Source organism: Zonotrichia albicollis, chromosome 6 (assembly GCF_047830755.1).
Source record: "Zonotrichia albicollis isolate bZonAlb1 chromosome 6, bZonAlb1.hap1, whole genome shotgun sequence".
Lineage (NCBI taxonomy): Eukaryota > Metazoa > Chordata > Aves > Passeriformes > Passerellidae > Zonotrichia > Zonotrichia albicollis.
In genome coordinates this window covers 9,753,614-9,770,261 of record NC_133824.1, presented here as the reverse complement: position 1 = coordinate 9,770,261, position 16,648 = coordinate 9,753,614, and the positions used below count along the sequence as shown (strand labels likewise).

Sequence of the window (16,648 nt, the reverse complement as noted above, 5' to 3'; positions counted from 1 at the left end):
ACATTTCTGGTCTTCCCTGTTGTTTTGTAACAGCTGCAGACGCCTTCTGAGGGGAGATATCCTTGGAGTGAAAGCATTGCATTATTTTGCAGACTGTTGAACAGCCTCAACACTACTTCCAGGGATAATCAGCTAGAGTCCTATTTGCACTTGTTGGAATTATAAGTTAGTAGTCAGTTCTGCCCCCCTCATGACCTACCCTTCCGGTAGATGCTTTGCCATCCTTGCTTCCAACAGCCTACATAATTTTTATTTCACATACTGCATAGATCCAATTCATTAAAAAAAGTTATTAAATATTCTCTACAGATAGACAGTTATTGAATGAGTACTGCATGACAGAAGTTCAGTCTCGCTCAGAGGTAATACAGCCAATTTATTTGCATTGCTCAAAGTCAGAAATGCAAGAGTTCAAATGAAGAAAAAGCAAAGTGAAAAAATCATTGCTGGTTTAACTCTGGATTATTTTCTGAGGAAAACACAGCTAAGCCCCAGGGTCCTGAAGCAGCAGAGCTTGCTTTCACTCATTTCTCTTCCAAGGTCCACAATAATTATTATTTATTTATTTATTACAGCCAAATTATTTTGCCCATTATTTATCACAGCCAAATTTGACTGATGGCAGGGATGTCACAGATAATTCTGTCTTGAACATTCAGGTAGAAAAGGGAGAGCCAGTTCCCAGTTTCCCAGGTGAAAGAACAACTGCCATAGGCAGTTATTAGAAATAAGAGAATCCATCAGAGACAGAAACTCTGTAATCATGTGATGTGCTGCAAAAAGATGGCAGAAGTCTACCCCTTTTTGCACACCAAAGTCAACCATCCATTAGGACAGATTCATAGGAAATCAGGCATAATTAGGTGTAGAGCTCAAAGGTCAATGAACACAGCAGAATGAAGCCTTATATAAATAGAGAGGATGAATCCAGTCTCATGCCAGGAAGTGTTGGTAGAACCTGAGCAAATACCTAAATGCGTAAGCATCTACCTTTAGCTATGTCAAATAAAAGCTTTGTCAATAGTTACAGCATGTTACATTGCTTTGAAAAGCAATGTTTTTCAAAACAAAAGCACTCATTTTATCTCCTTCACGACCTCTCTTTCAACAATTCCCAACCCAACTTGCTCTTACTGCAGGCAAAGACAGCTAAACATATATAGTTCCACCTCTGTGTTGAAAGGATAATGATACCAGTGCAGAGGAAAGCCAGCCCTGTTTGGGGTGTATGTGCCCTTTTCTTCTGCTGTGTTCCACAAAGCAAGAATCCGCTCCTCTCCCATAACAGGTGACAAAGCTTGGCTATATTCAAACTAAGTACATTCCTATAAGTGTTTTTTTCAAAGACCTCCAAGATCTTTTAGTCAATTCTCTGCTTCACAGAAATATGTGAACCATATCATTCTTCCTATGGAAAATGTCTCTATTTAGCTACTCCACAGCTCCAGAAAGTTTTGCAAGACAAGGATAAAAAATACAATATGCATCTGACAAGGGATCGCAGTCCCCAGGCTAATGAGGGTTTCCCAGATCATGCATGAAGGGGGTACAGGCTTCCCTCCATCTGGAGGTGCAGCTTTTTATGACTCTTCCTTGAGCATTCCTCTGTCTCAAAGCACTGCAGAGGCAGTCAAACAACACTACTGTCCTCAAAGGTCAGAAGCACAAACAGTTTACTCCTTCTCATTACAAAAAATGATTTCCTAAGGTAATTTTTGGAGGAGGAAAAAGGCAAATGAAGATACCCAGGTACACATGAAAAATTACAATTCATTTGTCCTGTTGTTGTATTCAATGGAGGTAGACAACACGGAAATTTGGAGAGCACCAAAAGAACCATAACACTGAAGCTGTGGACAAAGGTAACTCAGACATGAAGAGCATTAGACAGAAGCCAAGTCCTAGAATGAAAGCCTTTTGCTTATATCTTGTTCTTTGAACAGCAAATTATACGTATATAATGTTGGTACCAGTACTAGGTAAAGAAGGGGGAAACATTACTAGAAATTCAGAAATTTAATTGCAAAAAGCAGGCTTGTTTATAGACTTGTTTATGTGAGGGAGAAGAGCTGCCTACAGTCAAATATGGGGGAAGAATAATCACAGAAGATTTATTTTAAATACTCTGAAACCTATGAGAAGAATTGCTTTACATTAGGATATGCAGATCTACTTTAATGAAATTCATTTTCTATAGAAACATCAGTGTGAACAGATTTTCATCTCTTTTAAAAACAGATTTAAAAAAAAAGTTGTGTGCAACCTTTTGTTAGATAAATCATTCCATCACTAAACCAGCTTTGAAGACTGGTTGCTTCTGCTGAGCACAGTGGGAGTTGTGCCATGGACTGAGAGCCAAGGGCCTGTTCCTCAGTGCAGGCTGGAGAAAAGAATGTACATGTGCTGGAGCAGTGTTTGTGAAACATGGTGCTGATTTTAGTGATGGCTTTTTCCATGCACCAAGCATGAGATCATGTACGGGGCTGTATTTACACGGTGATGTAATTTTGCAGCAGAAGCTGGAAAAACAAGGAGGGTATATTCCACAACTATGCAGCCATGTCATATATATGTTGGCAAGATGAAAATAAGATGTGGGACAACCCTGCCCCAAACTTCTAGACAAGCTTATGTTTTGGCTGCAAAATCAACTCATAACTCTAAAGGGTACTTTCATCTGGCAAACAATTCTGGAGTCAAACAGCATGTGTACTTAATTGAATGCTTACAAAATCACCTTTTGTTTTACACAGATGTTCTGCCAACAAAAGGAAACACCAGAGATGCCTAATGGATTTAACAACATGGCTCTATTTATGTTGTGATCACATAAGATCAGATGCTCAAATACAATTATTTTCCACGTAATGTTGTATGATAATGTGATTTACAAACTGTTACACCCACTCATCTTCTGTGGCAGAATCTCACATTTTTTTCCTTAAAAAGGATGCCATGGTGTGTCACTGAGACATAAAAACTTGAAAAATAAATTGGTTAACCTTGTTTACATACAGAATGCTATTAGTCATAAATAAATAAAACAGGATTGTTTGATTAACCAGTGAAATTATAAACACACTTTTTGGAAAATCTGATCAAGTTTAGTCTGTGGTTGGTTTCTAACTATGCAGGCACAGATCTCAGTGAAATAATAAATATTACAAATTCTCAGTGAAATATTATGAATAATATTTAATATAAGATCATAATTGTTCTTCCAGTTCATCCACATCTATTTGGGAGCTGACCACAATAAAACTGGTACATCTCTGAACCTCTGCTGCTTTAATAAGAATTGCCTTAGGTTAGGAAATTGGATGAGTCACTGACTAGAAGCAAGAGTAAATCCAACTATAAACCACGTGTGCCTTTTATCTACAAATAAAGTGAACTGGCAAAATAGCTTTAACAGTATTTTCAATGACAGTAAACTTGGATGTAACAATCAAAATACTGGCTGAGGATGCTTTAGAGGGACAACAGACAGCTGTGACCAATAGAAGAGTGTCCCAGGACGTCTTTTTTCCTTCTTCTTGCTCGTCAGCTGTTAACTCATGGAATCCTTAGATGAACACACACAAATGCAGAACTTGCCAAAGCCGGGGAATGAGCACAGGACGGGGCAGTGCCTCAGAGCAGCTCTTCAGAGTGCTGCAGTACCTGGGTGCACCTTGCATGGAGAAGCTTTATGGATCTCCTGTGTGCCAGCAGTTAACTCTCCTACAGACAGCACTACACAACTGTGGTTGTTAGCTGGCATCTTCTCAGAGAAAAAAGTAGGAATTGAACTTCACTTTGAGATGCTGCTAAACATTAGTATAAACAATTGGGGGATAAGGAATATTTGCTGTTCGTAGATTTTTATTATAAACGTATAGATTAGAATAGCAAAAAAAAAAAAAAAAAAAAAAAGACTAGTTAGACCTTTAGAAGGGTAAGTATCCTAAAACAGTCCCAGAAATCCATTTCATACAGCATCCACTGAGTTGGCAAAGTCTGTAGAACCACTGCTGTGGTAATTGAAGTCTACAAAACACTGGGATATTCCCTGTCCTCTCTTTTAAACAGAACAGCATTATGCATCAGGAAATAGTTAGCTTGCACTTTTGTTTATTGCCACAATGAATAAAATGTTCAGCCACAATGAATAAAAAAGATCCCTGTATTCAAATAAAGATACTCCAAAAATATCAGTTCAGCCCACTTCCTTTTTTCATTTTTCCCAGCAGGCCAGGCTCCTCCTGACTGTTTTAACTGGCTGGAAATTATCAGTGTCAGTCAAGATCCTCTGGGCCTACTGGGAGCTTTGCAAAGAGTAAGAGCTAGAACCAATGTTTGTTCTCCAAGTAACATGCAGAACCCTTTTTCAGTTCTTCTATAATGACTTACTGAAAAGCAGAGTATGTACGAGTCTAAAAATCCTTCTGTTTTGAAAATATTAAATTTCAACAACAACAAAATGGATGGTTGAAGTTTCCAACGTTGCAATTATCAGCTGATGAAAAAAAATATTTCTAAGCAATTCCATTTTTTCCTGACACTCAAAGACAAAAAACTCGAAGTAAAGATGCTCTGAGGTGTGTGCTTGAAGAGGATGTGCTTTCCTGTTACAGCATTTTCTCTGCTCCCCATGTTCCTCCCAGCGGTGAGTGCTCTCACGGCCACTCTAGATCCTGTCAGATGGTGGGATTAGATCCAAGTTATGAAGAAAGGTAGATTTATTCAGCATCTATACCAACATACATATTTGTACAGTCCAGACAGCCAACAGTACATATGTAAGCAGTGGAGTCAATTAAATATGTGTTTTTTAATCAGGTAGTTGAAGTAGTGCTAAGAGATCTGTGCTTTTAGATTTATACAGTATCAATTATATACTTGGTATTTTCCCCCCTTAAAAATAACTATGAATAAACATCTGAAAATATGGAAACTAACAGAAAATATAATCTTAACATTTTGTTGGAAAAATACAATTTGCAATAAAAATGTTGATGTCTTCTTACTAGAAACAAGTAATAAAAATATACTCCCACACATAATTTTTTAGCATCCTAGACATGTAACAAATTCTTCTGCAGTAGCAGCCCATCCTTTAAAAAAGTCTGAATCCCTTACAGTGCTGCATTTTAATTAATATCAAAAAGCACCTAAGTCAGTACATTTTTGCTTATGCCTTTGTACATGATAGCCCGTGTTTTGGCAATGTAAGCAAATGCTAGAGTGTTTTGACTAGATAGGAAGTGGTTTACAAATAAGTATTCTATATAAAAAGCAATCTGCAAATACTGGCTCTGATCCTGGGCAGGGTCATTGCCTCTTTGTACTACTCCATTGATTCCAGCCAGAATTTACCCAAACAGAGCAAGTCTGGAGGGCCCCTCTGGTAAAGATCACTAAGGCAGAGGAACTTTTATCTTTCCATCTCTCTGTTTTGAGAAAAGGATGGGGGCAAACTCAAGCTACAGCCTTTGGAACAACCCTTCATCCAAAATGGAGATCAGAAAAGCTTATGGGTGCTGCCTTATTGTGTACTTTCCTTTATGTCTTCTCCTGCTGCCACAGCTTCCCCAATTGCTCAAGCACATCTTATCCTGATCAAATGGTGTCAGCAAGCCCAGATGCTCACAGGTACCCAGAATCAAGCCACTGACACGACCCATTCCCTGGTTTGGAGTCTGCCAAAAACAACACTGCAGGTGAGCATGATGTCAGTGGCTAGTGAAACAGAATTGATTTAAGCTGCTTCTCTCCAAAATTGAATTTCTGTGCTTTTAGGAAATCCAAAAGGGGCACACATCTTTTTTTCAAGACAGATTTTGTGAAATCAAGTGAGCACTTTTTCCAGTTCCCAAGTCTTCTTTGTAGTAGTATTTAACCAGTATGTCTCTTGGTGAAAGTGAATTTTCTGTTTCCACAGAGGCATGATGCAGTGGAGAACTTCTGAAGAACTTGCACAGACAATATATTTATTTTTAATTTATACTATTTTAGACAGCATATGAATTTCTGTAGAAAAATCAGTTTTGAATTTCATCTCCAGTCTTCAAGATGGGCCAATGCTGTACCATTTAACAACAACTTTTTCAGGATTTGCAATGGTATCTTTCCACTGCTCTACTGCTTCACTGTTGCTGCTATCAGAACTCAACCAGATCTGCATTAAGGAGAAAAAAAAAAATAAAATTAGTTTACCTGATATAACAAAACCTAGCATTTACTAGTTCCAAATAAATACCACATAAGTGTAGGACAAGACTGTGGGACAGTCTACACAATGTATAGACTGTGACCAAAGGATAACAGCAACAAATACAGCTCTGCTAGTACTAACATTTTGGCTTTCAGCTGGAGTCTGTGTTTAAATTTAGCCTCTAAAACAGTTTAGAGAACCCAGTGCATACTAAGGTTTCAGTACTTAATAAGATGTTTTAAGTGGAGCATTCCTTGCTGCACTCAAACGCTCACACTGGGTCAGGGGCGGCTCTGTGTGTCGGACACAGCTGGCTCCAGGCCAGGCAGCATCCGGCACGAGCTGTCCAGCACTTTCATGAGCATTTCCAAGTGCACACTCCCACAGCCAGGGCCAGACCTGCATTCCACAGAGGTTATAACATGCCCATGCCGCACACAGTCACGTAGTAAGAGTCCTTTTCTCCTCAGTATTCAGTTAGTGGATAGTGGCCATTAAATGAGGAAATGAAGTACAAGTAGGAAAATTTCCCCCTTAACATTATCACCAGCCTCCATTGCCAAAAGAATGCTGCTTATGTAAGTAGGTAACGTTATTTACAGGACTCTATTTCCTCAAGTCTTCCAAGAATGAGTCCTTTTAAGACTTCTGAGAAACCTTGACCGTGAAGTACATTTAGCCTATACTGCTGGGGCATGAGTCCTCAAGAAGTGAGAATAATGTCTTCCAGAATACCATAGGCAGCTGATGTTTCATCCACAGAGATTCAATGTACATCTTGCTCATGATTAAAGACATGCCTGTAAAAGCAGCCTAATCTATGTATTGTCTGCTTAGAACAGCATCCAATTAAACACCATTCTCTGAAGAACAAAGTTAATAGATCCAGCTATATTCATTTTTTTCCAGCTACCCAGCCAATTGCTCAAAGTACATTTTTCCCTGAGCCATATTTTGTCTTCATGTGTTATGTGGCAATGTCTGCCTTCATGAGCTGAAACAACCTTTTCCAAAAAACCTTTGAGGAGCACAAGTTTTCCTCCTCCTAAAAATAAGATCCACAATGAAATGTAACTCATCAGATGGAGATTACCTCACATAATGCTAGATGACTGCAAAATCATACTCAGTTATTTCTCCCTCCCATCCTCTAAGGCAGTAGAGCTAAAAACAACAATTTTTTTTCTTTTCCTATTTCAAATCTAATTCCACCAACAGGAAGATGAGACATGTGCAACACGAGGCTACAAAAAATGGAGGAAATTCACATAACTCTTGCTGGCACATCATTTCTGTATCTTATAGCACATGAGCATCTCCTGTAGCTACATGTCTTCAGCAGGCACAAAAAACATCACCAGAATAGGACAGTACCATTTTTTGTACCTAAGGACAGCACAGTCCTCCATCTGACATAGGATGTTACAGTTGGGGTCTCAAAATCAAGTCTATATTATTATTTTATGCATTTATTAAAATTCTGCTACTGCATTTAACTGAGACAAGAAAAGCACAGAGCATTAAGAACAGCTATGGCTTACTATATCAAGAAGAAGAGAGACAGAAAGTACAGGATGATGGTAAATTAGAACAAGCAGGGGAAGAGGACTGAGAGAATAATGAGACCAGACTGCTAAGTTTTATGGTGGTTAAATAAATATGATCACACAAATGCTTCCCAAGAGATACTACAGTACAGGACCTTGTAGATTATGGAGCTCCTGTGGGTGCTATGTTTTTCTTTAGAAAGCTAAAGGCAACCAGGAGATCCTATATCTCTTGGAAGGAATCTGTCACATAGTAATACTCCACACAAAACTGACCTTAGGATTTCTTTTTGAAAGAAAAATCAAGTGCCAACTCCCATTCTCATGGTAGTGCATGTTTAAGAGCCCAGCACCATTTTTGCTTGGATTACATACAGAAGAATTTAGTAGAATTTACTATTTTGTTATATGGCGCCTCATTTTAAAATTCATACCAAGAAACCTGTGGAACTGGATTTTAAGTGAAGGGTATCGGGGCTGTTTAGCAGAAACCAACCTGTCCTAGGAAGTGTTTTCTCCTCACTGAACTTCTGCTGTAGAGCTTGATGAGAAAGCTAATTCCTTGTTCTGCTTGGCTAACTGGAAAAACCATCATTTCTCCCCACTTCACTTGGCCATTAGTGGACTTCAGAAGGCGAGTCTTCTTTTTATAGATGATCCCTTCTGTACTAAACATTCCAACTTTCACAAAGAAATCTAGGACAAAAGGGAAGGAAAAAGGCACAACACACAAAGGGTTACTCACAACACACCCAAAAAGGAGCCAACAAGGTCCATATGTATGCTTCAAATTGCAACAATTTCTCAAAAGTCTGGCCAAAAGAACTCTACAATAGCTTTCCTGACCAGTCACATAAACAGAATATGTTCAGTAATATTGGACTGATTAACACAGAATCCAAACAGCAAGTGCAAGCTAATGCTCTTGTATGTCAGGATTAATACTGGGATAGAAATCTTCCAAAGTACATAAACACACATCTTCAAACCAAACAAAATGTAATCAAATAAGACATCTGGGGAAACAAGCCTTGGCAATGGAAATCTACCACACAATGTGTTAGTCTGAGGTTCGTAAAGAATGTTATGAATTGCCAACCCATTTGAGCAGCAATTTACCTGTTACAAATGCTTTCAGAGAGGAGGCATGAAACAGCTGATGTGACTTACTTGAAGACAGTGGCATAGATGAAACAGGAAGGTTTTGTGCTTCAAGAATCTGTAACTGTATCCTCCTATTTATTGCTTGAAAACAAGTTCCTATTTGAAGTTCTGCACGGCACACCTACAAGCAGAAGAATGTTGCCGTAACATCTGGATTAAGTTGCTTATAAACTCAGGAAACACAGGAATTTTGTCATATGTTGGGCTCCCACATTTCTATCTGGGATTTCCTGGACAGAAACATAAGCATGTGTTGCATACAGAACCTGCAGATGTAAGTGCATCTTGCACTTGTCATAGCTGCATTTTGTGTGCTCCACTGATGAGCTGCTCATGTGTGGTGCACATGAGGCCCTTGTGGGCTGCAGCCAGGGATACTGGCCAAATCACCTGGTCCTCAGTTTTCACCTGGTACAGATTCTGCAGTGGTAAGAGCAGACACATGCAGGGGAAACCAGATGTGCCCTTGCAACTTTACTAAATCTGGGCGTGGAAGTGAGAGAGCACTTAAGCTGCACTGACACAAAAACCTTCAGGGTCGCCCTCCCACACTTTTGAATTTTGCAGTATGGAGATGTAAGCAATGGTTTCCATTGATAGAAGGTCCTGTCACTTAATGTCATGAGTGCTTAGGGTGACTGTGTACTGTGTAGTTTCCTGGGCTGTGAAAGTACTTGTGTTTTACATGCCCACACACATACACCACTGCCACTCACACAGTGGATGTATCAAGATCTCCAGTCTGATTCTTGGGAGGGGGGTTTAGAATTTGTGCCTGTTGCAAGTTGCACTGAGTTATCCTCTTTGCTCTTCTGTCACAAAGTAATGTCCTCAGAACACTCTAAGAACAGCAGGAAAAGGCCAATGGAGACCCACCTTTCCTGACAGCCTTCATTTAAATGGACTCTGCTAGTCTTTGTTGCCCTCAAGTTTTACTGCACTTCAATGAACCAAAATGCACTAAGCAAGAGAGCAACAGGTTAGATAAAGAAAAGTCGGGCCCCAGTTCATCAAAGGGACCCAAATTCTCTTTGTAGCTCAGCCACAAAATTTCTATGTAACCCTGTGAGGAAGGCACTTTGTTGACTCTGAGCTTTGGCTTTCTATTGGCAGAGAGGTAGAGTTTGCTGCCTCACAGGGTACGACAGGGATGAATCCCAGAGTATCTGTAGGGCTCTTGGATACCAGCTCCCTCTGTCACTTTATCTTACTGCTTTTGAAGCAATATGGTTGTTCACATTAGAACTAAAAAATGTCAAGTGTAACTTATGCTAGAAATCAAGAGTATCATTCATATTACTCAGACACACTTAAATAAAATTTGCTTTTGAATTGCTAATTCAAGTTTAATTTGTTGAAAATTCAAATGTCTAGACACAATCTATAAAAGAAACAAACAAAGTGAGGGTAGGGGGAAAGGAAATCCCACTGTGAAAACCACCTGCTTCTTATTACACTAATGGAAATGAACTGTCTGAATTATTACTTCACAGCATGCAATCTGAACATTAAATATATGGCTGTCTCTGCAGTTTCAGGCCACTGAAGATCTTAGCACTTTTCTTCCATAACAAAAGCAGATTCCATTTGCTTTGAGCTCTTGCTGTGAGTCCTAAGGAACTTCTGATGCTTTTTTGGTCAGAAAAGACAATTTCCTGGTGTTCTTTGCTTAACATTTCCCCAGAATGTCCCTCCCTCAAGCTGTGAGCCATGGTGTAGAAGAGCTTGCTCTAGCTCTTTTCCTAGAAACATCTGCAGTTTATGACCAGAACAGCTATGTGCAGAGTTCAAAAGTCTGCATTTTTTCCCCATCAAAATGCCTTTCTCCAAGGAAGTAGAGAAAAAGGAAAAAAAAAAAAAGAATCCCTCTAGTTTTTACTACTGAATTATTGTACTTTCATATCCAGCAACCCCTTCCAGGAGAGATAAGAAGATACTTTCCCAGTATTGGCACTTACAGGTGCTTTGGAAGGAGGAGATATATCCAGCCAATGATTGGACTCCTGTGAGCTCAGCTCCCGCAGTGCCAAGGAACATTCCCCAATCGTTTTTTTCCTGGGAGTCTGTGTCTGGATTTTAAATACCAATCTGACAGCCTGCAGGCTTTGCAGTTTAATGGCAAAAACAAAAGTTTCCATAAATTCAATGTCCTAGAAAGAAAAACAGATGAGTAACATTATCATTTTAAGAGAATCCCACTGAGCCCAAAATCTAGAAACCAAGGCATCCTGGCTCTATAGCCACTGCTTCTGACTGCCACTTAAGGTTGCCATGGAAAAGTGTGCTTTTAGAGTGCAAAATCCAGACACACTCACCCCTGTGTTGTCACACCCTGGCAGGGCTGAAGTCTTGGATTATTTTTCACTACCGTAACAAGTTGTGCCCATCTCTTCTGGAGCTTTACAACAGCACACACGTTGTGGTAACAGATTCTCTAACCTTTTGATACAGTCTCTCCAGATAACTTTTTTTTTCTTTCACCTTTGGCTCACATTATGTTGCTTTACTTTCCACCCCCTTAATTTTCCTTTACTGCCACTATCAGGAATCTTGACCCACGAAACCAATTTTTACTATTTTCTGTAGGGACAAAGTGTGAAATTGTCTCCTGCCAAATGAGAGGCAGTACCTCAGCTCCCTTCCCTGGGATGAGTGTGCACCTACAGGCATGCCCAGCCTTCCTCTGGTCCCCTCACCACAGCCAGCAGCTCATGGTTCAGTGCCCTGTGAGCAAATCTGTCCTGCCAGCTTGTGAGAGAAAGAGGACAAGAGTACAATGCAAGGGAAGATACAAGGGGAGGAAGTGGAATAAGGCTTTTAATAGGATTTTGAGAAGTTGGGAGAAGTAAAACACACCTGGGCAGTTACCACAGCAAATGTGGCACAGGAGTGGATGTTTGGTCTATTTTAAAAATCCATTTACCTGTCACATTTATTTTTTGTAGGGAAAAATATTTCTTAGTATTTTGCATGCCTCTACTTACATTGCAGGCCTCCTTGGCAGAAGATTTGAAATGCACTGGCTTGGGCAGTGTGAGAATACCCTTGACACAGATCCGAGGATTTTCCCCATAGCTAGAAGGCCAGCTCAGGTCTTTGCACTGCAACATTGAAAAAAATCAGTTTAGACAATGCAAGACTTACCATTTGATGTACTTGCAAGGTTTCTGCCTACTCAAAGTTCCCTTGCCTGAAAATTATTCTTAGTTCTGGAAGTATATACAGTGTCACATTTACTGACAAAAAAGCCTCAAGAAGCTACCTGTCCTCAAAGTTCTGTCCTCAGGGTTCTACCCTGAAGGAACTGTTAGATTTAAAGCCATAGAATCACAGCAGCCACTTAAATGGTGCCTCCACACCATTTACTGCCTTCAGATGTTCACAGGAAAATGTCCATAGCAGGACCAGCCTATGAGCAGCTCAGCTTTCTATGTGCTGAGTAGTTCCTCACTTCACAACTTGAACATATGTGTAGTAACATAAGGAGATATATACTATTTTTATTGACTGCAGCAGAACAGAGACTGCAACAAAATAAAAAAAATAAAGGGGAAGAAGATGCTTTGATGCCTAGTATTACATTTGACTGAACTTTGTTTATAATAACACTTATAAACAATTTCATTACTTTTATTTTCCTAAAAGTATTTATTGAAGTAACATAGAGACAAATTTTATGACAATTACAACTAAGTATAGTAGAATAGTCATTGGTTATTGAATAGCCATTATTTGAATAAATAACCAACTTATTAATATTTACTTACATGTAAAATTGTGATCCAAATCTGCTCTACAGAAGAAACATAACACAACTTCACATTCAGTCTTCCAAAGTCTCGTTCATCACCAGATAACGTAATAGTGTCTATGGAAGAAAGCCAATTATTATTTTTATAAGTAATGCAGTATCTTAAAAGTTCACTCCAGAAATAAGGGAACTCATTAGTAAGAGGACTGCTTATCTTCACAAACTTCTCTCAAAATGAGTTTGAAATTTTTTAACACCTCCATTTCAAGGACAAAATATCCACCAAGTCCAGTAACCTGACCTGCTGCATGGGTAAAGGCCTTCACATTTCATGGAACAGAATAATGTAATCACAGAATATCCTGAGTTGGAAGGGATCTTTAAGGATCACAGAAGTCCAACTTCTTGGCCTTGCACAGGAGAGCACACCAAGAATCACACCATGTGTCTGGGTTATCTCTACTGAGCTTAATAACTTGTGTTATACTCAAACAACTTTAAGAAAGGGAAAAAAAACATGTTCTTGAGACAGCCAGAACACATTAATATCCTATCACTTCCCTTAATCTCTTTCACTGTTAAGTTTATAAATTGGTCTCTTTCTCAAATTTCAATTCCAGTCTAGTAAACATTTTACTATTATGCTGTCTCCAAGTCAGAAGAGCCATTTAATACGCAGCATTTCTCTGTAATGACTGGAACCAGGTCATTGCCTCAGTCTTCCTTTAGAAGGAGACTGGGTCAAACTTGACTTATAGCAGGGTGACTTCTGTGGGGACTTGATTAGTTTTTGAGGGTTTATTTTGCTGTATCTCCACTTCTTAAGCATTCTTTCATAAATAAGGATAATGGGTTTGCATGCAATATTCTTGTCTAATTACCAGCGTAATATGGATATTGGATTTCAGGCACCTCACAGAGAAAAATACTGATACATGAAAAAGGACTAGACCTGGGACCTGGTGCTGCATTCTATCACTTCTAACAAGGTATCTGTGATTTCATAGCTCACTTGGGTAGTAAATCCAAGAATGAATTTCTCAAAAGCATGAGAACTTTTCAGAGTCTCATCTGCTCAATCTCCAAACAACATGGAAGTGCAAGTCCAAAACTCTTAATTTCAAATTGCCAGGTCATCTCCAGCTGATCTCCTAGTCATATTCATCTCAAAAAAACCCCAAACCAAACGAAAACATCAACAGCAGAGTAGAAACAGTTTAATGTTTCATGTGCAAAGGGAAATACTTCATTACAAGGTAAACAAGCAAAACATTACCCAGACTCCTGTTGCTGCCTTGTGAATCCTTCCTGGAAGAAGAACTGCTAGGTACACTGGAGACTGAATCATATCTCTGGGGACAGGAAAAAAGGAATCAATTCAGAGCAACAGGTGCAAAACCCAGAGATTATACCATCAGACAAGATATGATGAAAACTAAATACTCCATTTCAAATAATTGCCTAATTCCTTACTAGTTTCTTGATCCAGCAGCATGCAATTACTATTTTGCTGCAACAAGCTCATAGAGGACCCATTGGACCAGCAGACATTTTTTTTGCTCATGAATATACACACAACTTCATTGCTATGTAAGACATGATTATTATGAAAGAAATAAACTCAGTGTTTTGTGTCAATGGAAACTTCCACTGTTGCACTGTTCAACTGATGGGAGAAACCACAAGATGATGAACATGACATGCTGTCAGTCCTGTCCTGCCTAACTGCCTACTTGGGTTTCTCAACAGCCCCTCTGGGCCACAACAGCAAATGTCACAGGAGACACCAGGAAAAACCCTCTTGAAGTTGGTCAAGATGTTGAAATTTCGTCTCCAGTCCTCCCAGTGTACAGTGCAATGCCCTCCAGTGTTTACTCTGGAAACAATGCAGCAGGGACAGACAGACAGACAAAGCTGAGTTCTCAGTGTAACCCTGGCTGCAAGGGGAACTCACCTTGATGAACCGGTGAGGGGGGCTCCTTAGATCAAACATCGAACGGCTCACATCCAGGGGCCCAGCCAAAGCACTGGCTCTTAAATCACTAACTAATGAGACAAAAAGAACAATAAAAATCACATCAGCACCACTGCTAGGGAAAAAACTTAACTAAGAATAACTTTCACTAATCGCTGGAAATGATCTGTTCAAGCCTACAGATTACAAATGACCAAAATGGTTTAAAGGCAGTGTGATCTGCTGTTATCTGGTAATGTTTTTCAGGAACATGGGGATGGGGCAGGGGTGAAGAGATGCTGTCTTTTTCAAAAAATTAAATTTTTAATAAAACGATGTCAATTTTATACAGAAAGCTGTCTGTAAAATATAAAAAAGCAGAAATATTTTAATCATAAAAATATGTTGTTTACCAATAATAAGTAGAATTTCAGAAAATCATTAATGAGTTTACTTTTCAGTTTTTTTGTGTGGAGGTTTTTTTTAAGATGAAGAGAAGGGGCTTCACATTAAAATTCAAGAATTTAATTTTGTACCTTCCAAATAAATACATTCTGTAGTTCTAAACCAACACACATGAAAAATATCACAGCACTCACTGCAACAAACTAGGTTTAGAGTTTTGTTTTAATAGTTTATAGATGGATAAAGTTCTAAGTTCTGAAACAGCTGTCAAAAAACTCTGAAGGAAAAATTTTAGAACTCTAATTTAGACACAATAGAAAAACCTTTCTTGTGTTTAAACTTACTAAGACAAAACTAGTAATGTGTTCTCTTTGCTTGAGGAAAAATGGAAAAAGAGATGATGGACTGAAGGGAAGATGCTCAAGACAGTTTAATAAAACCCATTTGGCTCCCACCACAGGTGCTTACAAAGCCTGGTAAAACCATATGTATTAAAGGCTGCTAAAATTCTACATGTGTTCTGTTCTCTTAAAAAATGTATGGAACAGTCTTTTCATGTAGTCTCTATGGTGATTCAGAATTCTTTTAAAACAGAACACAGACAGATATTTTCCCCCAGCTGAAAATGAGAATGCTGTACCATCCTAAATAAAACATCTTTAAAAATGTGAGCTGTTGCCAGCTTCCAATTTCATGGAGAGCGTAGACCTTTCCTGGAGTGTTGGAGTTTTCTGAATGTATTTGCCTTAGCAATCACAAGCTAGTCATTTACTCCAGTCTGAACAGTATTCACTACAGGACACATACACCAATGAACAGCACAGAAGACAATTTTTACCTAGGTAGCCAAACACTTTCTATCTAAACTTTTACTGTCTCGCAGCCCTCCCTCATTCCTGCACACTCAGAAGTGGGGACGTTGCTGCAGCTTCAAAAGCTAACCACAAAAAAAGTCAGCATATAGCATCATGCTCCATTTTGCACCTGTTCTTATCATCTGCTCCTGAATGCTTTTTGGTGCTTGCTCCTCTCCCCACATAGGTACTCCTGAGGCACTCCTCCTACCCAACATACTGCCTGGCTTCCTTTTTCCATGTCCCCCACTCCTCTTACTGGCAGCTGAAATCTCCAGTACTGCATCCTGGTTTGGATCACAGGCAACTAATTTGGCAGTATCTCACTTTGCCAATTTCTCTACCTTTGTGTGATGCATACAAGCCTTGTTAAGCCCCTAAAAGACAAAAAGTAACAGTGCAGCTGAAAATTAAGCAGAGCTGGCTCTGCAGATTGATTCACCAACCAAGGAGTGTCTGTAGCACACCGACCAGCTTGAGAACTGTGATAACCAAACAAGTCTTCTGTAGACTAATGGCTTTTATTCCTCTTACCTATAAACCCTGAAAAGGGGAGGAAGGCAGAGAAGCAAGGGTGTGGTCCTTCTCACCTGATCCATACAATTTCCTGCTATCTGCTTTTGCTGGGCAGCGCCTGATGAGATCAGGAGAGACGCGATGCTCCAGATAGAAGGGGTTGTAGACGTCACAGCTGGGCCACTGGAACGCGCCGTGCAGCTCTGCCTTCCGCTCGCCAAACGAGGCTCTGGCTGACTCTGTGAGGCACAACAAACAGCA

General features: G+C 39.5%; 1 protein-coding gene across 3 annotated transcripts in view; it reads right to left on the bottom strand.

The window, feature by feature from the left end:
* Nucleotides 1-353: 353 nt before the first annotated feature.
* TC2N (tandem C2 domains, nuclear) overlaps nucleotides 354-16,648 on the bottom strand; it is a 34,230-nt gene continuing 17,935 nt past the window's right edge. For all 3 annotated transcript variants that reach the window (XM_074542462.1, XM_074542463.1, XM_074542461.1), the window contains exons 4-12: nucleotides 16,462-16,626; nucleotides 14,613-14,704; nucleotides 13,935-14,010; nucleotides 12,675-12,775; nucleotides 11,892-12,008; nucleotides 10,866-11,057; nucleotides 8,914-9,028; nucleotides 8,240-8,439; nucleotides 354-6,160 (exon numbers count right to left, since the gene is read on the bottom strand). In XM_074542462.1, the coding sequence (XP_074398563.1) occupies nucleotides 6,050-6,160; nucleotides 8,240-8,439; nucleotides 8,914-9,028; nucleotides 10,866-11,057; nucleotides 11,892-12,008; nucleotides 12,675-12,775; nucleotides 13,935-14,010; nucleotides 14,613-14,704; nucleotides 16,462-16,626 (1,169 nt within the window). In that variant the 3' untranslated portion in view covers nucleotides 354-6,049. The remainder of the gene's footprint in view (nucleotides 6,161-8,239; nucleotides 8,440-8,913; nucleotides 9,029-10,865; nucleotides 11,058-11,891; nucleotides 12,009-12,674; nucleotides 12,776-13,934; nucleotides 14,011-14,612; nucleotides 14,705-16,461; nucleotides 16,627-16,648) is intronic.